This window comes from Rhinatrema bivittatum, chromosome 9 (assembly GCF_901001135.1).
Source record: "Rhinatrema bivittatum chromosome 9, aRhiBiv1.1, whole genome shotgun sequence".
Lineage (NCBI taxonomy): Eukaryota > Metazoa > Chordata > Amphibia > Gymnophiona > Rhinatrematidae > Rhinatrema > Rhinatrema bivittatum.
In genome coordinates, this window is record NC_042623.1 from 164,947,721 (window position 1) to 164,971,131 (window position 23,411).

The following is a 23,411-nucleotide window of genomic DNA, read 5'->3' on the forward strand; positions in this document are numbered from 1 at the left end:
AACATCAAACAAAGAGCCATCAAGACAAGCGAAGACCACGGAGAACCTTGCATGGCAAAGGAGGCACAGACCACTGTCAGGATCCATGCAAAGGCCCTGAGGAGTGAAAGCTGAGCCCTTTTATAGGGCTGGACAAGGCACAGAGTGATGAGGTCATCTGTTGGGGCCGCGGGCTTTTCCCGCCTCTGGACCTTTAAATAAGGTGCTGAGGGGTGTGCGTGTGCGCTATGCAGGGCCCAGGGAGTGAAGGAGGAAGCCAGCATTGGTGGCATCCCTGCCACATGAAGGAGGCTGTCAGTAGCGGCATCAGGGCCACCAAGAAAATGAAGACAACAGCGACTTCTTGCCGCATGAAGAGGGTGAAGTCGGCGGCGGCACTAGGGCTGCGAAGAGGCAATCCTGGCAGTGGCTCCTGCCACAAAGAGACAATAGCAGCCTCTCCTGCTGCATACAGCGGCGTTGGACCATGAGGAGCGTCAGCGGAGGTCCGGGGCGGCCTAGGCCATGAGAAGAGAACGTCCTGCGGCCTCGGGCCGGTGGTGCAAGGTGAGAGGCTGCTTGTGGGATGGGCTCCGCGAGCAGCATCGTAGCACTATTACCTCAACTGGGAGGCTGTTCCATGCATCAACCACCCTTTCTCTAGCAAACCACTTCCTTAGAATATGCCTTTGTCTACCCACTATCTCCCTTATCCTATGACCTCTCATTCGAGAGCCTCTTTTCCTTTGAAAGAGACCTGCCTCCTAAGCATGGAAACCTTGGATATATTTAAATGTCTCAACGCACAATTAAACTCTGGAATTTGTTGCCAGAGGATGTGGTTAGTGCAGTTAGTGTAGCTGTGTTTAAAAAAGGATTGGATAAATTCTTGGAGGAGAAGTCCATTACCTGCTATTAAGTTCACTTAGAGAATAGCCACTGCCATTAGCAATGGTTACATGGAATAGACTTAGTTTTTGGGTACTTGCCAGGTTCTTATGGCCTGGATTGGCCACTGTTGGAAACAGGATGCTGGGCTTGATGGACCCTTGGTCTGACCCAGTATGGCATTTTCTTATGTTCTTATGTTCTTCTTATGTTCTTATGTTCTTCTTATGTTCTTATGTCTCTATTGTATCTCCCTTATCTCACCTTTCCTCTAGGGCAGTGGCTCCCAAACCTGTACTGGAGAACCCCCAACAAGTCAGGTTTTCAGGATACCCACAAAGAATATGCATGAGATAAATTTGCGTGCTATGGAACCTGGGAGTTCTCTGGGCAGGTATGGGAACCTTTGCTCTAGGGTGTACATATTTAGATCTTTAAGTCTGTCGCCATATACTTTAGAACATACATCACTGACCATTTTAGTAGCAACCCTCTGAACAGACACCAATCATTTTATAACTTTTTGAAGGTACGGTCTCTAAAACTTTACACAGTAGTGCAAATAAGGTCTCACTGGGGACCTATACAGGGCAATATCACTTGCCTTTTTCTGCTGACCATCAGAAGGATGTGGTCAAGTTTAATAGTTTAGCTGGATTTAAACAAGTTCCTGGAGGTCCATTAACAATTATTAGCCTAATAGACATGTGATCAGCACTGGGAGTAAGCAACGGGGAATGAATCTTCCTATTAGGATCTGCTGGATACTTCCAAATGACCTGCAGGTCAATGCAATATGGTGCTCACAGTAGAATGCACACTTTTATCTGTAGTTGTGTGTGCATTTTGTGCATATAAACATTACTGCCAATGAAGCAAGGAGTTTTACACTTACTAAATATGCATGTAAAACTGTGTGTCCTGCTTAGTGTCCTTGCATGGAAATCCCATGCAAATAAGGGCATTAAATAATAAATATTATCCCCAATGCAGATAAGTTTGTTGACCTAATCCAGGTTTTCTTAGCGTTGGAAACTTTACTCCTGGTCAGAGATGGAGTAAAGATTCAAATGCTGCTGTATTGGCATTTCGCACTGAAATGAAAGGAGCTGCTGGCTGGATAATCCTATTGTCCTTCCTCAGGACTCTTCTCTCTCTAGGGAGTCTAGGCTGATAAAGCAAAGCAATGGAGATTGCCAGGAAGCAAAGCAAACAAGAAAGGGGATATGAATGAGGAGTCCAAGCATATAGAAAGATAGATAGATATGTACATACATATAAAATATTTTTCAACTCCTCTGCTGATGTTTAAACCCTGAAGATTCCAGAACTTATTGTGCAGGAAGTCGATGATTGTGAGGATGCTGGGGTTGAGGATGTCAGCAAAAGGGAAACTGATCCCCGCCTCCCCCGCCCCCCCCAGCTCTCTGCATGTGACAGGGATGTAAATACCCCTGAGCATGGAGTGAATGTCATAGGAGAGAGGGAGGGTCAGATGTGCCATGCCTGAAGATCTGTGAGAGCACACGTTAACTGAGTCTCTGCGCATGTTAACTCCTGATGCATCTGCATATTAGCTTACTGCATCAGAAATGAAAAAAAAACAACAACAAAGTAACTTGTGCGATAGAAAACTGTGGGCTGAATTTCAGCGCAGTTTTAACGCTCCGCTTTCCACATCAGCATGCTGTGATTGATGACCCAGTATTGCCCTTCTTATGTTCTTATTGAAGTAAGCAATTTTTTTACAAAGTTATTTTGGTCCCCTATTAATGTATGAAATAGAGTTATACAGCTGTAAGGGATAATGCATACAGACATGTTCAGCTCTTGCTCCAACTGCAATGAAAGGCTGCTTTTATACTCCAAAAAACAGCAAGCACCATTGGTCTCTCATATATTATATCCACCTATCAGAAAGCACAAACTTCTAGTAGCAGCATTGGTCGTGGAGAGAGCAGGATTTTGTAAAAGCTGCGTTAACTTATCTAAAAATCGTGTTGTACATAAGCTTTTCTGATGATGCAAGTTCCCCTCATAAGCACATGTATGTCATCATCTTGGATAATTCTTTTGTTGATCCAATAAAAGAAATCATGAGCTACAAAAGACATCTAGCATCACAAAGAAGTTTCACTGACGTGCAGCCTTCTCCTTCTATATTGGGAGGTGGAGCTGGAATGTGGCACTTTCTGTGGAAAGCTCTCGGACAGGTTTCGCAGCAGATGAGATCTCCACCATCATTGCACACTGTACACTCATCATCATTCTCTTCCTGCCGGCATAGTAAAAGAGCATAAATATTCATTAGCAAAATTCATAATAATCCAGGCGATATTTCCAATATTACAATACAGGCCACTGTAAGCACTGCTGCAAGTAGCACATTTAAGACTAATCAGAGAAAATTCTTTTTCACTCGACGCACAATTAAGCTCTGGAATTTGTTGCCAGAGAATGTGGTTAGTGCAGTTAGTGTAGCTGGGTTCAAAAAAGGTTTAGATAAGTTCTTGGAGGAGAAGTCCATTAATGGCTATTAATCAAGTTTACTTAGGGAATAGCCACTGCTATTAATTGCATCAGTAGCATGGGATCTTCTTGGTGTTTGGGTGATTGCCAGGTTCTTATAGCCTGGATTGGCCTGTGTTGGAAACAGGATGCTGGGCTTGATGGACCCTTGGTCTGACCCAGCATGGTAATTTCTTATGTTCTTATGCTCTGATGCTAGGAATCATCAAGAAAATCATGCATGTGACATGATTTATCATGTAATTAATTTTATTCTTTATATACTGCTCTGAACAGCTTGCAAGTTATATTGTTACTGGAGGCACAGAGTCAGAGCAAGTGTTGGTAGCAAAATCAAGCTTTGATCTCAGGCTTCCAGACCATTACTCAAATCACTAGGCCATTTCATTGTTAATGTGACTGACATACAGGATATTTCTTAGGTATTGAGCTAAGGGGATTTATCTTAGGGAGATATTGTATGGATAGGTATAACAATTAGGTTATAAATGTATAACTATGTGAAATGACAGATTTGTAGGGTATGAGGTTTTACCACTGTGATATGGACGACATTGCTCTTTATGGACAGTAGATTGGTCACAGGTTTATCACACTATGTTCTATGGTCAATACCATCTCAGAAGCAGAAAGATTATGAATTTATCACACAGTTTTGGTTGGAGAATGCCCCATTTGGTTATGTCTAGAATTGCTCTTACTTAGTTAATTTGTATATCAGTGCAGACAGTATAAGGGGCAGAATTTCATAGTTATGCATGACATTTCATGTTCTTGGATGGTTTGAAAATAGATAAACACATACCCCAAGCTCAGTGCCTAGACAGATGTCACACATACAACTATGATCATGGCATTTCAAATATGATTTCTGCAATAACAACAAAAAAAGAGTTAGATTACAAAATCAGCTACTTGTAGAGATAAAAATACAGGTGCTCTATTTACAAGGACTGATTGACAGTGCATATCATTTCTCATTTACCAGAAAACCCAGGCGGGGTAGATATTTAAGAGGGAAATTTTAAAAAGCCATTTACACTGGCAAAAGTGATTTTTTAAAACTTGCCCAGCCTACTGTACATGGATAAAAATATGTGCATTCTCCTCAACAAGCATGATTTTACCCACTATTGTGGAGGTTTTCCCGGGTCAGGGTTAGATCAGGGGAGGTAATAACATGCGTAGGTTTTTCAAGAACAAAGTATCTGTAGAAAAAGCAGGTGCAAATCTCTGCATATACTTTTTTTTATTTTTCCTAGACAATTTTTAAATGGAAACTATGCGCACACATTCCCTTTGAGAACTGGTGTGAAGACCACGGGGGAAAAGTACCCATGGATTTTGCCTCAATCCATATAGTTTGTTGAACATAGCCACCTTTTTATGGAAGCCGGTGTACTGTGCACAATTTTCATATGCAGCCCTCATTTAACATTCTCTTATGGGGTGGCTGTAGCACGCACCAAGTGATGACTGACAGAGGGCAGGCAAAGGTTAATCTAGTCTCTAATTTCAAGTATTCCTTCAAACCCCCATGCAGCTGTAGGAACTCTGAGGCAAACAAATGAAAATGTCCTGATGCTCTCAGGAAGTTACAAGAAACCCAGCAAAGCTGATCTGATGAGTAGTGAAGAGAATTATCTTCAATCAGAATTTTAAAAGTATGGCGCAAACAGAAAGGATCTCTAGGATGGTAACAAAGCATAGGGGTGACATGCACTGATTAGCGGTTCCGATGCAGCTCAGTCACAAAAAATCCATCTTTCTTACCTACCTTCATATCCAAGAATGGAACCCATTGTGTTTGAATATCGCATGCAAATTTGAGATTTACATCCTGAACATTTAAATGATGGAAAAAATCTTCAAATTCTCCTTTGGAACCTGACCAGACTATAAGAATATCGTCAATATAACGACACCATAACCTCACATGTTTGTACCAAACTGAAGAATTCATAAATCTCTCTTCAAATGCTGACACGTACAAACATGCGAGGTCCAGTGCCATCATGGCCCCCATCGTGGTTCCATGAACCTGCTGGTAGAATTCATTTTTAAACAGAAAATAATTTGGTGTGAGTGCAATTGTTGCCAATTCCACCAAAAAATGTGTCGGAACCTTCTTATCAACTCTTGTGTCTGTTTAAAAATGAATTCTACCAGCAGGTTCATGGAACCGAGATGGGGGCCACGATGGCACCGGACCTCGCATGTTTGTACGTGTCAGCGTTTGAAGCCCTGCGTGCGCTGCCCGTTCCCTACGAGGCCGCTCCGAAATCAGAGCGGCTCCGGCCATGGGAGGAGTCGCAACAGCATAGGATTTGAATTTATCCCTTAGTATCCTTTTTCTGCAACTGACAGATGTAAGCCATCTTTGACATAGAGACCTTTTCTATTCCATAAATCGCCCCAGCCTCCAATATATCCAAAACATTGTTCCTTGCACCAAGTTTTGAGCCATGTATTGAATTTATGTATATTTCTTAGCCTCTCTTTCCCCTTTCCATGAACAGGTAAGACTTCTGAAAAGGCAATAGTCTTTGCCATGTGACCAGTCTGCTTCACCAGAGACTGGAAGTCTTTCTGTACCACTTGGAAACTGTTTCTAGCAAGGTCATTGGTTCCCAGATGGATGATAAATATCATCTTCAAAGTCCTTGCCTTCTTTGAATACATTGACAATTTGAATAGCTTTTCTACCAGCCAAAGATCCCGGAAAGCTTTTGACTATAGTGTTTCCCTCGAAAAGAGTTCCCAAATTGGTGCCTCTGATAATTGAGTCTCCTAGCACAATGAGCCTAGTCTGATGGTTATTGTTTGTATTTTGGAATTCTTGCATGTATTGGGTTTCTTCCTTCTTGTCAAATGCCTCTTCAATCTCCCTCACTTTAGCTTCTTCATTATGTAAATGTTGGTCCTGCCCTAGAACATCCCTGGCCTGCCCCTTTTTTATACAAGAAAATGCATTCACGCACCAAACTTGCATGTGTACGTTTGAGGTTTATAAAATAGCATTTATGCAAATATGTGCTAGTTGTGTGTGCATCTGCTATTCTGTACGAGCACAAATTTGAAAATTCACCTTAAACTGAACTGAAAATTTTGGGGCTGCACATCCTTAATAAACACTATAAAACTGCTGTACAAGAAAAATACTGGCATAATGACCCTGACAGAATTGCAGAGAATAAACAATTTATGACCATCTAGAACATTACCTTTCCAAATGACAACAAGCTTGATGCTAGAAAACCAGATATAGTAATAAAGAAGAAAAACACAAGAAAAGCACTAATAGAAATGTCAGTACCAAGCAACTGTTTTGTACTAGGGGTGTACAGAAGAAAACATTTTGTTTCATTTTTTGGGGGGGGGAGGGGAGATTTTCCCCACAAATGTTTTTTCATTTAATGTTTATTTTGTTTATTTAGTTTAATAAACTAAATAAAACATTGAAAAATATGCCAGGAACGGAAAGAAAAGAAATGGGGTCTCAAGAGGCATCACTTCCCCACCGCCCATCCCTCCCACCTGAAAAAAAGCCAGGGATAGGATCCTCCCCAGCCCCCACTTACTTGGTCCAGGGGGGATCTGACAATGAGACCTTAGCCTTGCATAGGTCTATGGCATGGTAGGTTCAATGAAATATCATATAACAAAATGGTGCCCTTCTTACTCTGGCGCATTCCCTGCAGATGGCGACATTTCAAGAAAGATGATGAAGAAAGAAGACGACGGACATACGAGGCCTGGGCTCCTGCAGCTGGGCTTGGGCCTGACCTTGGGCTGAGGCCCTGGTGTTGAAACCTAGCCTCCAGGCTGGGCCCTGGCATCAGGCCTTGACTTGGGCCTGGATGAGGCATCGGATTCCCACCAGATAAGGTCAGTAAGGGTCAGGAGATTTCCCAGGCCTGGGCCTTAGCTCAGGTCTCGGCCAAGGTCCCAGCATCAGGCCAGGTCCTAGGCCGAGACCCCGGTGTTGCACTTGGGCATAGGCCGTGGCCTATGCCTAGGTGAGGCCTCAGCGTCTGACCTAGGCTGAGGAGCCAGTGTCATGCTTGGGCATAGACCAGAGCCATTGCTTTGGGTCTCGGTCTATTCCCTATATAAGACCCTGGCTTTAGGCCTAGGCCTAGGCCTAGACCCAACAGGTAACCTTTTTTTCCCGATTTTCAAAATGGAACAAAATTCCAATGAAATTTTGTCTGAATTTAAATCGTCTTGTTTTGAAAACAACCCAAAAAGAAATAGGAAATTTTGTCTTATTTCCTATTTCATTTCTCCTGAATGCACATCCCTACTACATATTGAGAGATAGAAGATTATCACGTAGCAAGTGATGCAATCAGAGAGGGAGAAATTTTGGTAAAGGCACAGCACATCTGTATTGTGCATCACCAGCTTGATTAAAAATAACTTCCAAGTGCACCTTGATATGTTGCCTGAACTGAATACAACCTATGAACTTCAGAATGATGCACTCTCTTTGGCACAATGCAAGTAATAAGAAGAGCACTAACAGCAAATCTGAGAGATTAAGATCATATCCTGGCTTAAGAGAGTTCATTCTTGTCATGGTAAGAGCGAAATATTCTCATTTGAAGATATTGCCCTAAGAGCAATCAATACAGCAGCTTAACCATCCAAATCTATTTATTTAGTTACTTATTTTGCCTTAATATCCCAACTTTCATGGTATATCAAAGCAGCTCACATAAAATTTATATAATGTCATAATATAATCAACCATAGAGCGATCAAATACATAACAATTGATTCTTGTCCAGCCAAAATTACAAGAACCCAAAATAACAAGAATGTAGTGCAAACCCAAATACACTCATCCCTCCTCTGTTGATCCTTCCCCAGCATTAAAATTTCCTAGGTCTATTAACTATTCTATAACTAAGACTCACCTGTTTCTCGTGGAACTGGGTCTCTACTTCATGCATTTTATATAGCTAACTTATTAAACTGATGAGACCCTGCATGGGCATATTCAGTGAGGCTCAGTCAAAGTTCTCAAAAATGTGCTATATGTTTTCTGTGCCAGGCTCCATCAGATGATGGCACCCACATTTGAGGTTAGATATCCTGCTTAATCACGGAGAAATTTATAATTTTATATAGATATTTATTTATTTGTAATGTTTATAATTTAGTAGTCTAATGAAACCAGGAGCTTAAACTTAGGACTCAGCCCTAATAAACTTTCAAAAGGACCAATTTAGAGGCTTATATCCTTTGAAAATTAGCCAGGTCTCTATGTAGACTTATTAACTACTTGTGTATTAACATCTACACAGAAAACACTTCTATTTTGACAACTTATCTATGGTATTTTCATCCTCACTGAATACACTATTTGGGGCAGATTTTAAAAGGTACGCGCATGGTGTACATTTGTGCGCGCTACCCGGCGAGCACAAATGTATGCCTGATTTTATAACATGCGCGCGCAGCTGCACGCATGTTACACAATCAGGAGGTCGGCGCGCGCAAGGGGGTGCACAGTAGTGCACCTTGTGTGCGCCATGCCCTCGGAGAGACCAGCTGGCTTTCCCCGTTCCCTCCGAGGCCGCTCCCATGCCTTTGTTTTGGAAGCTACACCTGCCAGAGGCAGTTGCCAGAGGCAGGCGTAACTTGCGTGTGCCGGCCGGCTGCCCCCTGTGCCTGAGTCATCGGCCACGCCTCCCGGACCACCCAGCCACGCCCCCAGACCGCCACACCATGCCCCCGGACCATCTTCCCCCGCCCCCATCCCACCCCCTGCCCGCCCATTCAGAAAACGTCCCGGGGCTTTACGCGTGCCTCCGGGCCTTTTGAAAATAGGCCAGGCGCATGTAAGGCTTTTAAAATCTACCCCTTTATCTGTTGAGACTATCTCTACAAGTACGGTAATTTTTGGATCAGGGCTAAAAAATTGTAAATTAATGCTGATTTCTTCTTGCTTTCAGGTAACACACAGTTTTTAAAGCAGCAACACCAGAGAATTAACGTTATATATTCTTTATAGTCTGTGTAATTCATTTTTACAATTTTTTCAAATCTGTAAAGTCCAATGTCTTGCAATGTTGAGATTACTTACCTGATAATCTCCTTTTCCTTAGTGTATGCAGATGGACTCAGAACAAGTGGGTATAGTGTGCTCGTGCTAGCAGTTGGAGACGGATCTGACGTCAGCACGGGTACATATACCCCCACAGGAAGTGAAGCAACTCAGTAATCTTCCTTGCAAAAGCTGTTATGGATATATGTGTACTGACCGATCAATGAATTAGTGAAACAGGATTCCCCTGACCGATTGATAGTAGCTGGAGACCGCCAGCGTTCCCAACCGGAAGGCATCGACACCTGGTAGAGTGGACGTTCTCGTGTAAGAAATGACATGCCTTACCTTGAACTGGTGCAACCCATGTATACTGGCAGCCGGGCGGGATGGTGAGTCCATCTGCATACACTAAGGAAAAGGAGATTATCAGGTAAGTAGTCTCAACATTTCCTAGTGTGTAGCAGATGGACTCGGAACAAGTGGGATGTACAAAAGCTACTCCCGAACCGGGCGGGAGGCTGCCTGAGGACCGCGTAGGACTGCCCTCGCAAATGCTGTGTCCTCCCTGGCCTGGACATCCAGACGATAAAACCTGGAGAAGGTATGGAGGGAGGACCATGTCGCCGCCTTACATATTTCTGCGGGCGACAGCATCCTAGATTCTGCCCAAGATGCTGCTTGGGCTCTGGTAGAATGAGCCTTGACCTGTAGAGGTGGTGACTTCCCGGCCTCTACGTAGGCCGCTCTGATAACTTCTTTGATCCAACGGGCGATTGTGGGCCGAGAGGCCGCTTCTCCTTGTTTCTTCCCGCTGAGAAGGACGAACAGATGGTCCGTCTTTCGTACTGCTTCTGTCATTTCCAGGTATCTGGGCAGCAATCTGCCGATGTCGAGATGGCGTAGCAAACACCCTTCTTCTGATTTCTTCAAACCTGCCTTGGTTGGCAAGGATATGGTTTGGTTGAGGTGAAATTGTGAGACTACTTTAGGCAAGAAGGAGCGAACCGTGCGGAGATGGATAGCCTCTGGAGTGATTCTGAGAAAGGGATCACGGCAGGACAGCGCTTGTATTTCCGAAATGCGGCATGCTGAACACACTGTCAGCAGGAACACCATCTTCAAAGTGAGAGAACGGAGAGACAGGCCCCGGAGAGGTCTGAAGGTGGATCCCGCGAGGAAATCCAAAACTATGTTGAGGTTCCACAGAGGCACTGGCCACTTCAGTGGTGGACGAATGTGCTTGACTACTTTCAGGAAGCGGGAAACATCAGGGTGCGTGGCAATAGTCTTGCCCTCCCTCCTGGGACCGTAGCAAGACAGCGCAGCCACCTGAACCTTGATGGAGCTGAGGGAGAGGCCCTTCTGAAGCCCATCCTGCAGGAAATCCAGAACAATAGGGATTGTGGTCGCATGTGGATTGGTGCCATGAATGTCGCACCAGGCTTCAAATAGTCTCCAGATCCTTACGTAGGTGAGGGATGTGGAAAACTTGCGAGCTCGGAGGAGTGTTTCTATAACCGGCTCCGAGTAACCTCTTTTCTTCAGCCTAGCCCTCTCAATGGCCAGACCGTAAGAGAGAATTGAGCCGGATCCTCGTGGAGGATGGGACCCTGACATATCAGGTCCCTGAGAGGAGGCAGGGGAAGGGGCTCCCCTGCCAGAAGTCTTCTCATGTCCGCGTACCAGGGTCTTCTTGGCCAGTCTGGTGCCACTAGAAGAACTAGGCCCCTGTGCTTCTGAATCTTGTGTATCAGGGCGCCCAGCAGGGGCCACGGCGGAAAGGCGTATAGCAGTGCCCCTGGAGGCCATGGCTGAACCAGGGCGTCGATCCCGTGAGAGAACGGATCTCGCTTGCGGCTGAAGTATCTGGGTACTTGAGCATTGGACCTGTCCGCTAGTAGGTCCATGTCCGGAATCCCCCACTGATCCACAATCATCTGGAAGGCTGTGGGGGACAGCTGCCGTTCTCCCGGATTTAGGCTTTCCCTGCTGAGGAAGTCTGCCGCGGTGTTGTCCCTTCTGGCAATGTGGACGGCGGAGATGTCCTGGAGATTCGCCTCTGCCCAAGCCATCAGCGGGGCTATCTCTAGGGACACCTGTCGGCTTCTGGTTCCGCCCTGACGGTTGATGTATGCCACCGTGGTGGCGTTGTCGGACATCACTCTGACTGCCCTGTTCCGCAGTCTGTGAGCAAATTGCAGGCAGGCTAACCGGACTGCCCGTGCCTCTAGATGGTTGATGTTCCACCCCGACTCTTCTCTGTTCCACCGCCCTTGGGTGGTGAGTTCTTCGCAGTGTGCTCCCCATCCGCTCAGGCTGGCATCTGTGGTGAGCAGAATCCACGTGGGGGAGGACATCTTTGACCCCCTGCTCGTGTGGTTGGACTGCAACCACCACCGTAGCTGGGTCCGCACTCTGGCTGGTAGAGGTAGATGCACGGAGTAATTCCGGAAGCATGGGCTCCATCGAACGAGGAGGGAGCGTTGTAGTGGTCTCATATGGGCCCGCGCCCAGGGTACCACTTCCAGGGTGGATGCCATGAGACCGAGAACCTGCAGATAATCCCAAGCTATGGGCCGGCTGGCTCCCATCAAGGACCGTAGACGCGTCTGGAGTTTTAACCTTCTCTTGGTGGTGAGACTGACTTTGTCTGCCTGGGTGTCGAACTGGACTCCCAAGTATTCCAGTGATTGGGAAGGCTGTAGGCAACTCTTGTTTAGGTTGACTACCCATCCCAGGCTTTCCAGAAGGGAGATCACTCTGTTGGTTGCTCTCCTCTCGTGATTTCGCCCTGATCAGCCAATCGTCTAGGTAGGGATGGACAAGGATTCCTTCCCGTCTGAGCGCCACTGCTACCACTACGATCACCTTGGGGAAAGTCCGCGGCGCCGTGGCTAACCCAAAGGGCAGAGCCCAGAATTGGAAGTGTCGTCCCAGAACCTTGAAGCGTAGGTAGCGCTGATTATCCCGATGGATCGGGATATGCAGGTAGGCTTCCGACAGGTCTAAGGCCGTGAGGAATTCCCCTGGCTGTACTGCTGTCTTGACTGAGCGCAGAGTTTCCATGCGAAACCTCGGGACCTTTAAGTATCGATTGACTGACTTGAGGTCCAAGACGGGTCGGAAGGTGCCCTCTTTCTTGGGTACCATGAAATAAATGGAATAGTGCCCAGAATCCATTTCCCATGCAGGTACTGGGATTGTGGCTTTCAAGGACAGAAGCCTCGCCAGAGTAGCTTCCACTGCTGCCTTCTTGTGGATTGGACATGGAGATTCCACAAACCTGTCTGGAGGGATGTGATGGAAGTCCAGATAATACCCCTCTCGGATGATGGTGAGGACCCACTGGTCCGATGTAATCTCGACCCATCTGGGGTAGAAGAGGGTTAACCATCCGTCCCCCGGATCCATCCGTCCCCCGGATGGATCGGCTGATTCTCATTGTGAGGTGCGGCCGGGACCTGAACCCGAGCCGGCTCCCCTCTTGTGCTGCTTGGTCCGAAAGGACTGGTTCCTGGCCTGAGGACGAGGTGCCTGGTAGCGACTCCTATAAGGAGTGAAGCGTTGGGAGCTTCTACCTCTGGAGGGCCTCGGAAAGGTGCGCTGGTTCCTCTTGGACCTGTCTTCCGGCAGTCGAGGTACTGGAGAGGCACCCCATGTGCTGGCCAGTTTATCTAGGTCGCTGCCGAACAGGAGAGAACCCTTGAACGGCATTCTAGTGAGACGTGTCTTCGAAGGAGCATCAGCTGACCAATTCTGTATCCAGAGCTGCCTCCTGGCTGCTACTGAGATGAGACCCCCTTGGCTGTCGTATGGACTAGGTCGGAGGCGGCATCCGTAAGGAACGAGAGAGCGGACTCCATATCCGCTGCCAGAGCATTGTTCCTGACCTGTGACAAACAGGAACGCGTCACCACTGTGCAGCAGGTTGCGATTCACAAAGACAGAGCTGCCACCTCAAAGGTTTGTTTCAGGATGGCGTCCAGGCGTCAGTCATGAGCCTCCTTAAGGGCCGGCCCCCCCTCCACTGGAGGGGGGGCCGGCCCCCCCTCCACTGGAATGGTAGTGCGCTTGACCACAGCACTAACCAAGGCGTCCACCTTAGGGCACGCCAGCATATCCTTGATTGCCGAGTCCAGGGGGTACATGCCAGATAGGGCCCTATCTGGCATGTAGGAAGGGGAAATGGCGGGCTGTGGGACGAAGACCCTCCAGCAGGGGGTTCTGCGTAGATGCCTCCATGGTGCTGGGGCCTGGAATAGCCAACTCCGTCAGGCACTGAGAAACCAGGTCGGAGAGATCTTCCTTGGGAAAGAACCACCTCATGGTTCGATATGGCTCAATCCCCGAGGGAAGTTCCCCCTCCTCGGGGGGCTCGGACTCGTCCTCCGAGACGTCAGGATCCGCATGAGCCGGACTGGCCGGAGGCGGGTGCCCGCGGTAAGGGCGAGAAGGTCCGGGGACAGGGTCAGCCGGGGCAGCAGGGCCTGGACGGGAAGCCGACTGCATCTGTACAAAGGCGTGGATCCCTTTAAATAAATCCACCCATGAAATGGAAGCGGTTTCTAGCTGTCGGGGTACCAGGTCCCCCGGGATTCCTGGCTGTTCAAGACGGCCCGCTAGATCCGGGGTGGCCCCTGGGGAACTGTCGGCAAACCTCGGTTGAGACTGGTCCTGGCCCGAGGCTCCCACGGCCTCCTCACATTGGGCACAAAGGGAGTCTGGCTCCTCGCTCTGCGTGGCTCTAAGCTGGCACGCTGACCACAGGCCAAGCGCTTTCACGCCGGAATCAGGAGGTGCTGCCTCTGGAGACGCCGGAGCATTTAAGTGTTCCATCGCGTCTTGCGAATGCAGGGCGCCGGCGCTTATGCGATATGCGCTCAATAATATGCGCTCAATAATATGCGCTCAATAATATACAATATGCGCTCAATATTATGCGTTCAGTAATATGCGCTCACTAATATACAATATGCGCTCACTAATATACAATATGCGCTCAATATTATGCCTTCAGCAATATGCGCTCAATAATATACAATATGCGCTCAATAATATGCGTTCAGCAATATGCGCTCAATAATATACAATATGCGCTCAATAATATGCGTTCAGCAATATGCGCTCAATAATATACAATATGCGCTCAATAATATGCGTTCAGCAATATGCGCTCAATAATATACAATATGCGCTCAATAATATCCGCTTAGCAAGCTATGCTGCGTTATGCGCCTATCAACAGGCGCCTATCATGGGCGCTCAATACCTGAACAAGGCAGACAAAATGGCGACCTCCACGGCGTGCCACATGCAGGCAACGCCGCCGATCCTCGTACCTCGGAGACCAAAGAGTAAGAGTTGTACACCTTACCTGATCCTCGGCGTTTCCCGGCTGGAACCCGGGAGGTCTCCGGCTGCGGGGGGAGAGGGGAAATACCTTCACCGCCGCGTTTGAGGAAGTGCACCCGCTGCCTCTAAGCCGCCGAACTCGTCTCACTCGGGGCTAAGTCCACGCCGGGACCGAGGCGCCTCTCATCCCGGCCCGAGCCCTTCTCGCTCGGGGGCTAGATCCCTGCTGCGATTCGGCCACCGGACCAAGGCATAGACCTCCGAGGGATCACGGAAATCACCTCGGGAAACTCGACTGGGGGAGGGACCCGAGGGTATCACCGCAGGAGTGCGGGGCTCGTCTTCTGAGAAATTTGGTAAAGTAGAATGTAGAAAGTAGAAAGTAGTATTGGAAAACACACTCAGCGAGCATGCAGGCTCTCCAAACTGCTTTGGAGACGGAAATTACTGAGTTGCTTCACTTCCTGTGGGGGTATATGTACCCGTGCTGACGTCAGATCCGTCTCCAACTGCTATCACGAGCACACTATACCCACTTGTTCTGAGTCCATCTGCTACACGCTAGGAAAATCTGTATTTAGCAATTCATGCAAGACATAAAAACCAATTGCCTTGTTGCTGAAAGCCAGTCCCACCTTTGACCTAGTTGATGAATTTGTCTCTAACCCTCTTGATTTCCATCTTTACCAATGCATTCACACAATAAATGGCACAAAAAACTGGTGAAACTTTAGAATAAATGAATTAATTACCAAATAATTAATTAGACTAAATGTGGGATGCATTTTGTGGTACTGTATCTATAAATTTTATATTTTTGTGCATTTTACAAGGCACATTGATTAGTTAGTGAATAGAAGACTTCTTTGTTAATGAAAATGACTTCCCCAATCTTTTCAGGCAGGTTGTATTACGCACCGCAATCAAGGTCTGTAGGGAAATACCACTGGCACAAATATTTCTGAGCCAAGAGGTACCCGTCATCAAATCATCCAGTTCTAGAAACTGCAAGGGGGTGCACCAGTTCTTCTCTGTACGGATGCATTTTCCTAAGCTTCCTGTGAACAGCCAATCCAAAAATGAAGAAATGAATAAATCATTCAAGTGTAGTTAGTCCAATATGCAAAAGCCATCTTTATCATGTTCAAAAGGTGTGACTGCACAAAGGCCAATGACTGGAAGGGCCCCTCTATGAGCCAGTAACAAGAGAAGGGAGAGGGGCTAAATGTTTGGGCCCCACAGTTTCGCCCTACTCCTTTGGGTCTTCAGCTCAATCGGGACCAGCTTTGACTGGGCTGTTATACCATGAGCCTTCATTCACAACTTCCTGGAGTTTTTCACATTTTATATTCCCACCCATCTAGCCCAGCCATCGCAGTGACTATCCTTGACCAGGGGTCACATGATGGCTCCTTCTGTAACCTGGTACATGTGCACCCTGTTTAGTCACTAGGAGGTCTAAACTCAAAGGGGCTTGTCTGGCTAAGGTTGGACATAGCTGGATAAACCCCAAGTTTTGAATTTCTGCCCAGGCGAATGGGTATGTTTTAGCCAGGTAAGTCATTATACAGCTTAAACTTACTGCATAAAAAAGAGGAAGTGCAGGGGCTTTACAGGAGCAAAGATGAAACATAGTTAAGTGGCACCGATATTCAGCAGCATTACCAAGATAAGTTTAACCGAGTAAGGTCTGGTTCTGATGAAGAGTAGGTCTAAAGCTATTCGAGTAAACTTGCCCAGACCAGGGGCGGTTCTATCATTAGGCAGGGTGAGGCAGCTTTTTCAGGTGGCAAAATTTTGAGGCGGCAAAAAATGTCCCCTCAAAACACCTGTGATAAACACGAAGAGAAGGATCGGTAAAACAGGGACTTTTATTAAATCTTTGCCCGTCTCTGGCCGAGTTTCGCTCCTCTAGGAGCTGCATCAGGGGCTACTAAAAACAAGTATAAAACACACATACATAAATATATATATAAAATAAAAAAATGCACATATACATGAAATTTAAAACATAAATAAATTGTAAATTATAAAACACAACAATGTACATGTTTTAAGCGGTTCAAGTGTGGACCCTAGGTCCATAGGGTACTCACCAAGGATCAGCCTTGATGAACTCCTCTCCGAAAGGGGAAGGAGATAAGCCCAGGCGAGAGTCAAGGCAGGCAGCTGGTAACCAGGGTTCAGGTCTGGTTAGAGTTTTAAGGCAGGCGGCAAGCAAGCAGAGTCCAGGTCCAGGCAGGGTCAAGGCAGGCGGCAAGCAAACAGAGTCCAGGTCCAGGCAGGGTCAAGGCGGGCGGCAAGCAGAGTCCAGGTCCAGGCAGGGTCAAGGCAGGCAGCAAGCAAACAAAGTCCAGGTCCAGGCAGGGTCAAGGCAGGCGGCAAGCAGACAGAGAAGCACCAGAAGCAGCTACTCAGGAACCTTGTTGCAAAGGCATCTGCTGGGTCCCAGGGAGAGGTTTAAATCTCCCTGGGTGCTGACGTCATCTTACAGGGCCGGCCTGGACCTCGCGCCGCGGCCCCTTTAAGAGGTGGGACCTGCCGCGCTCTCCCCGACGCTGTAGCACAGACGCCGGAGAAATTGTGCTGCAGTCCACACGCTGACCACCGCGCTGGGAGGAGGCCCCGCTCAGAAGCACTAATGGAGGTAGGGGGTCCTGGCCGAGGGCTACCTCAGCCCGGAGTCGCAACAGTACGTACATATAAAATACATAAATACTTCCAAATATGTGTGTGTGTAGAAAAGCATATAGAAAAGCATGTTTATCGCTGCTAGCCATCTTGGATCAGCTTCCACTTTGTTTTTTGGGACCATCCCTCAAAACACCTGTCCCACAGCTGCCTCACATTGTATCCAGCTAGAAAAAGCCTGCAGCAGAAACACACCAGCGGTGCATATTTATGACATACCTGCGGGGCTCCCCAGCTCTGCTGGTGTGGTTTTTTTGCGGGTGTTTTCTAGCTAGTGTGTTTATGGGGTAGGAAGAAGATGGCGGTAGCGAGAATTTGATGTGCTCAATGGGCTCCCAACCCCATCAGCAGGAAGAAAGCAGTGGTAGAGGCAGCAGTGGCACAAATTTATAATGTCCATGCAGGGCAGCTGAAATAATGAGCTACCAGAGGGTATCCCACATCCCTCAGGCAGAAAGATAACCCCCGGCCAGTGCTGGAGTATGATTTGAAAAAAAAAAAGAAACCCGGTGGGTAGAGTGCAAGGGAAGGGAAGAGAAAGTAGGGGTGTGAATGAGAGGGAATGGAATGGGAGGGGAGTGTTAAAGAGAGAGGGAACAGAAGGTAAAGGGGGTGAGTGAGAATGGGGGAGGAGGAAGAGAAAGAAAGCAAAGGGGGCTGAGTGAGAAGAAAGGGGAAGCAGAGGGAGCATGTGAGTGAGTATGCATAAATGTGAGCATGTATGTGTGACAGCTTGTGAGTATGAGCATGCACGAGAGCATGTGAGAATACAAGCATGAGTATGAGTGAGCATGTGTATGAGAGCATGTGTGTGTATGAGAGTCCATGTGAGAGTGTGAGCGAGCTTGTATGTGTGAGTACATGTGTGTGTGTCAGAGCATGTGAGAGTGTGTGTGTGTGTGTGTGTGTGTGTGTGTATGTGAAAATGAGCATGTGTGTTAGACAGTGTTTGTATTGGGGATGTGATTCAGCTGAACCTTTTGGTTTGGCCTTTGTTATCGGCCTGCCGCGGAAAATTTTGTTTTCCCGCGGTTCAGGCCAATTTTTTTCAGCCACCCCAATTTTCGGGGTTAGCGCCTGAAATTTCGGGAAAATCCGCTTTGTTTTTTGGGGTGGCCGAACCAGGACGAATTAGGCAATTTCATTGAAATAAATTACCCAATTCATCCTGGACAAATGCACATCCCTAGTGTGTATATGAGAGAGATTGGACAAGGTCTGTGGGTAGCCCCCCATTCCCCCAGTAATCCAGGACAATTTCAGAGTGACTGGAAATCAAAAGTTCCCAGGTATGGAAAGCTGTAATTTTTTAATCCTTATTACTTTCAATTCTTATTGGATATTTTATGTCTGCTATTTTTACATATTTTATTGGTTTTCAGGAACTTTGGACATGTTTATGTGAATGTAATTGTAGAATGTTATTCTATTCATCAGCTGTTTTGAAATTTTTTTTATTAGTATAGTTTTACTCTTATGACTTTTATATTTCATGATTTTATGTTTTTATGAGCAATGGTGATGTTTCTGTTTTTCCATTGTTGCACTGCATACAGAGTCTGGTTTTTAGTGATTTTCAGTTCAGTTTTTGACTGCATATTTCTATTCGTACTTTATGGTCACTGATTTTGGTGAAGGTCTATCTGAGTTCTAGTGTGTGACAGAAGTAAGGTCTTCTGCTATTATATAGTTTCTGTGTAGGGATCTATAATAGCCTGTCTTGTTCTGTTTTCTTAATAGGGGATATATTGGTATTTTAGAGCCTGGTGTAATATTTGCAATGTTGCATTTTCATGGGTAGGATTTTTACTGTTTGGGTGCTGACTGTTAGTACAGTTTTGATATCGGAGGTTTACCAGCTTTATGAGGGCTAGGCTCAAGCCCAACACACTTTACAATATGCCTAATACCATATGGGCTCCAAGTATCTTTTTTGCAGGGTTTTCTCACTGGCATCACATCAGAAGACTGTACTTTGAATGTCCTTTTTTAGGTAAAACCTGTTATTCATGCATAACTCTTATTGAGTGTGGTGAGAGCTGGGGAAATAGGGGATCATAAGGGTGTAAGGTTTGCCAAATACCTAACAACCCTTGCACTGGCACTGAAAGAGTGTGCCACGCATAGGCCCTTACCATTCATCTATCTCCCACTTCCCCAGGGTGCAAATACTGGGGAAGGGTGGGAAGCAGATGGTAGGGTTTCGAGGACTGTGGCAGGATTGTTAGCTTCTTAGAAATATATCTGCCACAGCTCTGGGAACTCTGAACCCTGTCTGCCCACTTCCCCAGCATTTCAAATCATTGAAAGGGCCAGACTCCAAGGGGGGACACCACCTCCTATGCCATGCTTCAGGGGACGAGAGGGGTGCACCATCTCTTCCCTGGCCTCAGGCAGCAGATTGCCTTGAGCCATCCTACAGAAAACTTTAAATGTAACCAAGTATATTCACTGGGAAAGACATTCCACTGAATGTTCCACTGAATGTTTACCCGGGTAACTTGCTGCTCGACACCCCACTTAATACTGACCTCTAGATGTCACCTTTGAGCAATGGCTAAGACTCCATCCCCCAGGGACAGTGTCTCTACAGCATCCCCGGCTGGTGGGGGGAGGAGGAACAGAAATCTGGCAGCAGCAGCAATGAGCCACCAAGCCGGTTAATTTTTATTTAGCTTCCTGATATTTGTACCATGAAATTAAAACATTACGTTCAATAGCTACTATCCAACTATAACATTTAAAAGGTATAGTGAAGTTACTAACCTATAACAGCGGTTCTCCGGATGTCGGCCCTCACATGTGGGTTGCATCATCCAATGGAGTTCGGGAGGGAACTTTGATTGCAAAGCCTTCTCGAAGCTTTAAGCAAGCTCCGCTGATCGTGTGCCGCCCTAGCCACCTCCCTGCCTCAGAGGCAGGGCACCTCAGTCCATGATGATAAAGCTAAGAAATCAACTGCAAGAGGAGGCAGGAGGGTTTTATGAAGTCTGACATCCCACTGTGCATCAGAGAACCACTGTTACAGGTAAGTAACTTCATTTTCTCTGAGGACAAGAAGGACGGTTGTCTTCACATTTTTTAAAATTTATTTTGATTTATATTCTGCTTTTCAGCACTTCAAAGTGGATTATATTCAGGTACTGTAGGTATTTTCAAGTGGGGATTCCCAGGCTACAAGCTGCTTCTAACAAATGGGGAAAAACTAAACAGTGCCAAAGGCACTACTGTTTCAGGTGGCTTCAGGCCAATCTCACATGATTTGTTTTTCCTTTTTTTTTTTTTTGTGCCATTTTGAATCAATAACTGGCTCAGACTATTTAAAATTCAGTGTCTTATTAGAAAACCCCTGCCAAAGTAGGGGTGCATGTGAACATGTGGAGAAATTCCCATTTCACAGTTTCATATCTGACACAGTAAGATCTCTAGCACAGGGAGCTTTGACATGCTTCAGCAGGCCCGGGAGACTGAAAAGATACAAGTCACTATCCAAGAGATTCAGAGCTTTTGGTATGGTTATTCCCAGTTTAAAAATGTGAAGAAGTAAACCTGAGTAGACTGTCTTGGGCTTTAGACCATGCCAGATGAAATGGCTATGGATTACGTGTATGGAGATCCTTTGGGATCACCACTATATGGCCCTAGTTTCTAAACCCTTTTGAGCTAGGAGTAGGAGGTAGGCAGTTGAGGGAGGGGTGCACCATTTCAGAACAGCATCTCCACAGAGGTTGCTGGAAGGCGATCCCACTCCTGGTAAAAGCAGTTTGCATAGATAAACATGAAAATACAGTTGAAACTAAATTTGCAACATCCTGTCATCATAGGTATCAATAGTCTTATGTCTGGTAGCCCATTCGCAAGCTTCTCGCTAAATTTTCATGTTTATCTATACTAAGGAATGGTATGAGCTGCAGGAGGGGGGAGGGGAAAAGCATGAAAGGGAAGATTCATATCGAAAATGTGTTGATTAGATTATTGGTTGTTCCTTTGATATGTGCTTATGTTGAAAAGTTTAATAAAAAGATGTATGGAAAAAAAAAAAAAAAAAGCAGCGTGCATCCCAGCTAGGCGTGGGATTCTGAGTTTGCAATCAGACGAGAAGGAGTTTTCTTGGTGTACCAGGCATCACAACTTGGAACTGCACTGAACAGGAAGGGGGGCAGTTGCCTTGCTGGTACACAACCTGTCCAGTGAGGATCTTCGAGAGTTTGTTTAAGGGATTTTTGGACTCGTGTTGAGAGTTCTTCTGTGAGATCCCTGGTATGTGACTGGGATTTGGGGACTTTTGGAGAGTCCTTTTCTGAGGAACGCCGGAAGTAGAGATTCTGCTGCTCTCCATCACATAAACTGCGGATGGGTCAGGGGTGCCCCGCTGCAGGAGAGTTCCAGTTTTTGCCTTTTCGTGAAGATTTGCTTTGCGTTGTGGGGGGGGGGGGGGGAAGGAGTTTTGCCACCATCCTTCCTGCCCTGAAGTGGGGAAAACCAGAAGAACTGTTTTGTTCCCTGCTGCTTGTACCTTTCATCTGAAAGATCCTGTGTGTCATCTGCAGTGACTGATTTAGGATTTTGCTGTTGCCTCTCTCCCCTCCCCAACAAGAGTCGACAGAGCAGAACATCTAAGGCACAGCCTTCTTTCTGCTTTATCTGCTCCATGCTCACCACTCCCTCCTATGTCCCTGAACGACAAGAGGAGAGGGGGTGGATTAGGGTGGCTTTTCTTTGCCCCCCCTGTCTGCTCTGGATTTATCTCCCTCCTCCTTCTGTATCCTGCACAGGACAGGATGGAAGGAAGCTGGAATAGGGAGCAGAGTGGTTTTTCTTGCTCTGTCCCTTCCAGTCTCACCCCTTCCTTCCTGTTCTCTGCACTGGGAGGGGAGGGAGGGATTGGAGCAGGATCAGAAGGTCGATCCCTGCTGAGTGAGAGCAGAACTGGGTGGCAGCAAATCTTCAGCTGGCCTGCTGACCCCTAGAATTTTGTCATCCTAGTAGACACAGGCCTATTGTACCTATTGGCACATCCAGGCCTGCTCATCTGGAGAAATAATTGTGAATAAGAGCTTTTTGTTTCTCTTGGAGGCCCCCATCCGGACTCTTCACTCTGGGGAGAACTGGTACAAGTGGGTGTTGTGCAGTGATTGAGACCCTGTGTGTTTTGTTTTTTTTTGTCTACCAGTATTTTTTGTAAGGGGATTTTCCGTTCATAAATAGGATCTCCCTGTCCACCTGGAAAGTCTTGCTTTTCCATGCCTGAAGGGTGAGTTCTTTCCCTGACCCATATAGTAAGAGACACCTGCACAAAAAAAAAAGAAAGTTGGAGAACCGTGGTAACAAGCTGTTTGAGCCAAGAACTGGTGTGCCACAACATGCTTCTGAATAATTTCTACAGTAAAACTTTATTTGGACTCCTAACTTGCGTATCAAGAGTATTTTGTGGGCACTCACATCCCTCACAATAAAAATGAAAAGAGACCTCCCCAAGATAGAAACTGAGAGTTACCCCCACACCTTAGGCCTTGTATTTGAAGAGAAATGGAAGATTGGCAATACAGATTTATGCATGTTGTTAGGCAGTGACTAGAAACATGCATAGAAACAATTTACTAAGTAAAAACTAAGAAGGTGGGAAAGGCACCGTGGTCTGTGGTAGATAGACACCCACTTCCTAGTGACCACGATCAAAACGTTTGACTCTCCAGGTCAGGTATTAAGCTAACAGGAGTATAGAGGCTCAGAAGAGCTTCTGACCAATGGGCAAGCACTAGGGGTGTGCATCCGTTTTCGACGTATTGGCGATCCGCAACGTATTTTGTTCTATCCGTTAAATACGTGGGGGGGGGGGGGGGGAGTGTCGAAACGCACCGCGACTCCCCAGATATTTAACAGATTTTCTGTTTAATTCGGTGCGCCCAGCGGC

At 46.6% G+C, this 23,411-nt stretch overlaps 1 protein-coding gene across 2 annotated transcripts in view; it reads right to left on the minus strand.

Moving 5' to 3' along the window:
- The window catches only part of LOC115098937 (nuclear body protein SP140-like protein), a 129,801-nt gene that overhangs the window by 20,190 nt on the left and 86,200 nt on the right, over positions 1–23,411 (minus strand). Inside the window, exons 13-15 of one of the 2 annotated variants that reach the window (XM_029616066.1) lie at positions 15,725–15,864; positions 4,202–4,267; positions 3,009–3,142 (exon numbers count right to left, since the gene is read on the minus strand). In XM_029616066.1, coding sequence (XP_029471926.1) covers positions 3,009–3,142; positions 4,202–4,267; positions 15,725–15,864 — 340 coding nt within the window. The remainder of the gene's footprint in view (positions 1–3,008; positions 3,143–4,201; positions 4,268–15,724; positions 15,865–23,411) is intronic. The other variant, XM_029616067.1, reaches the window with a different exon arrangement.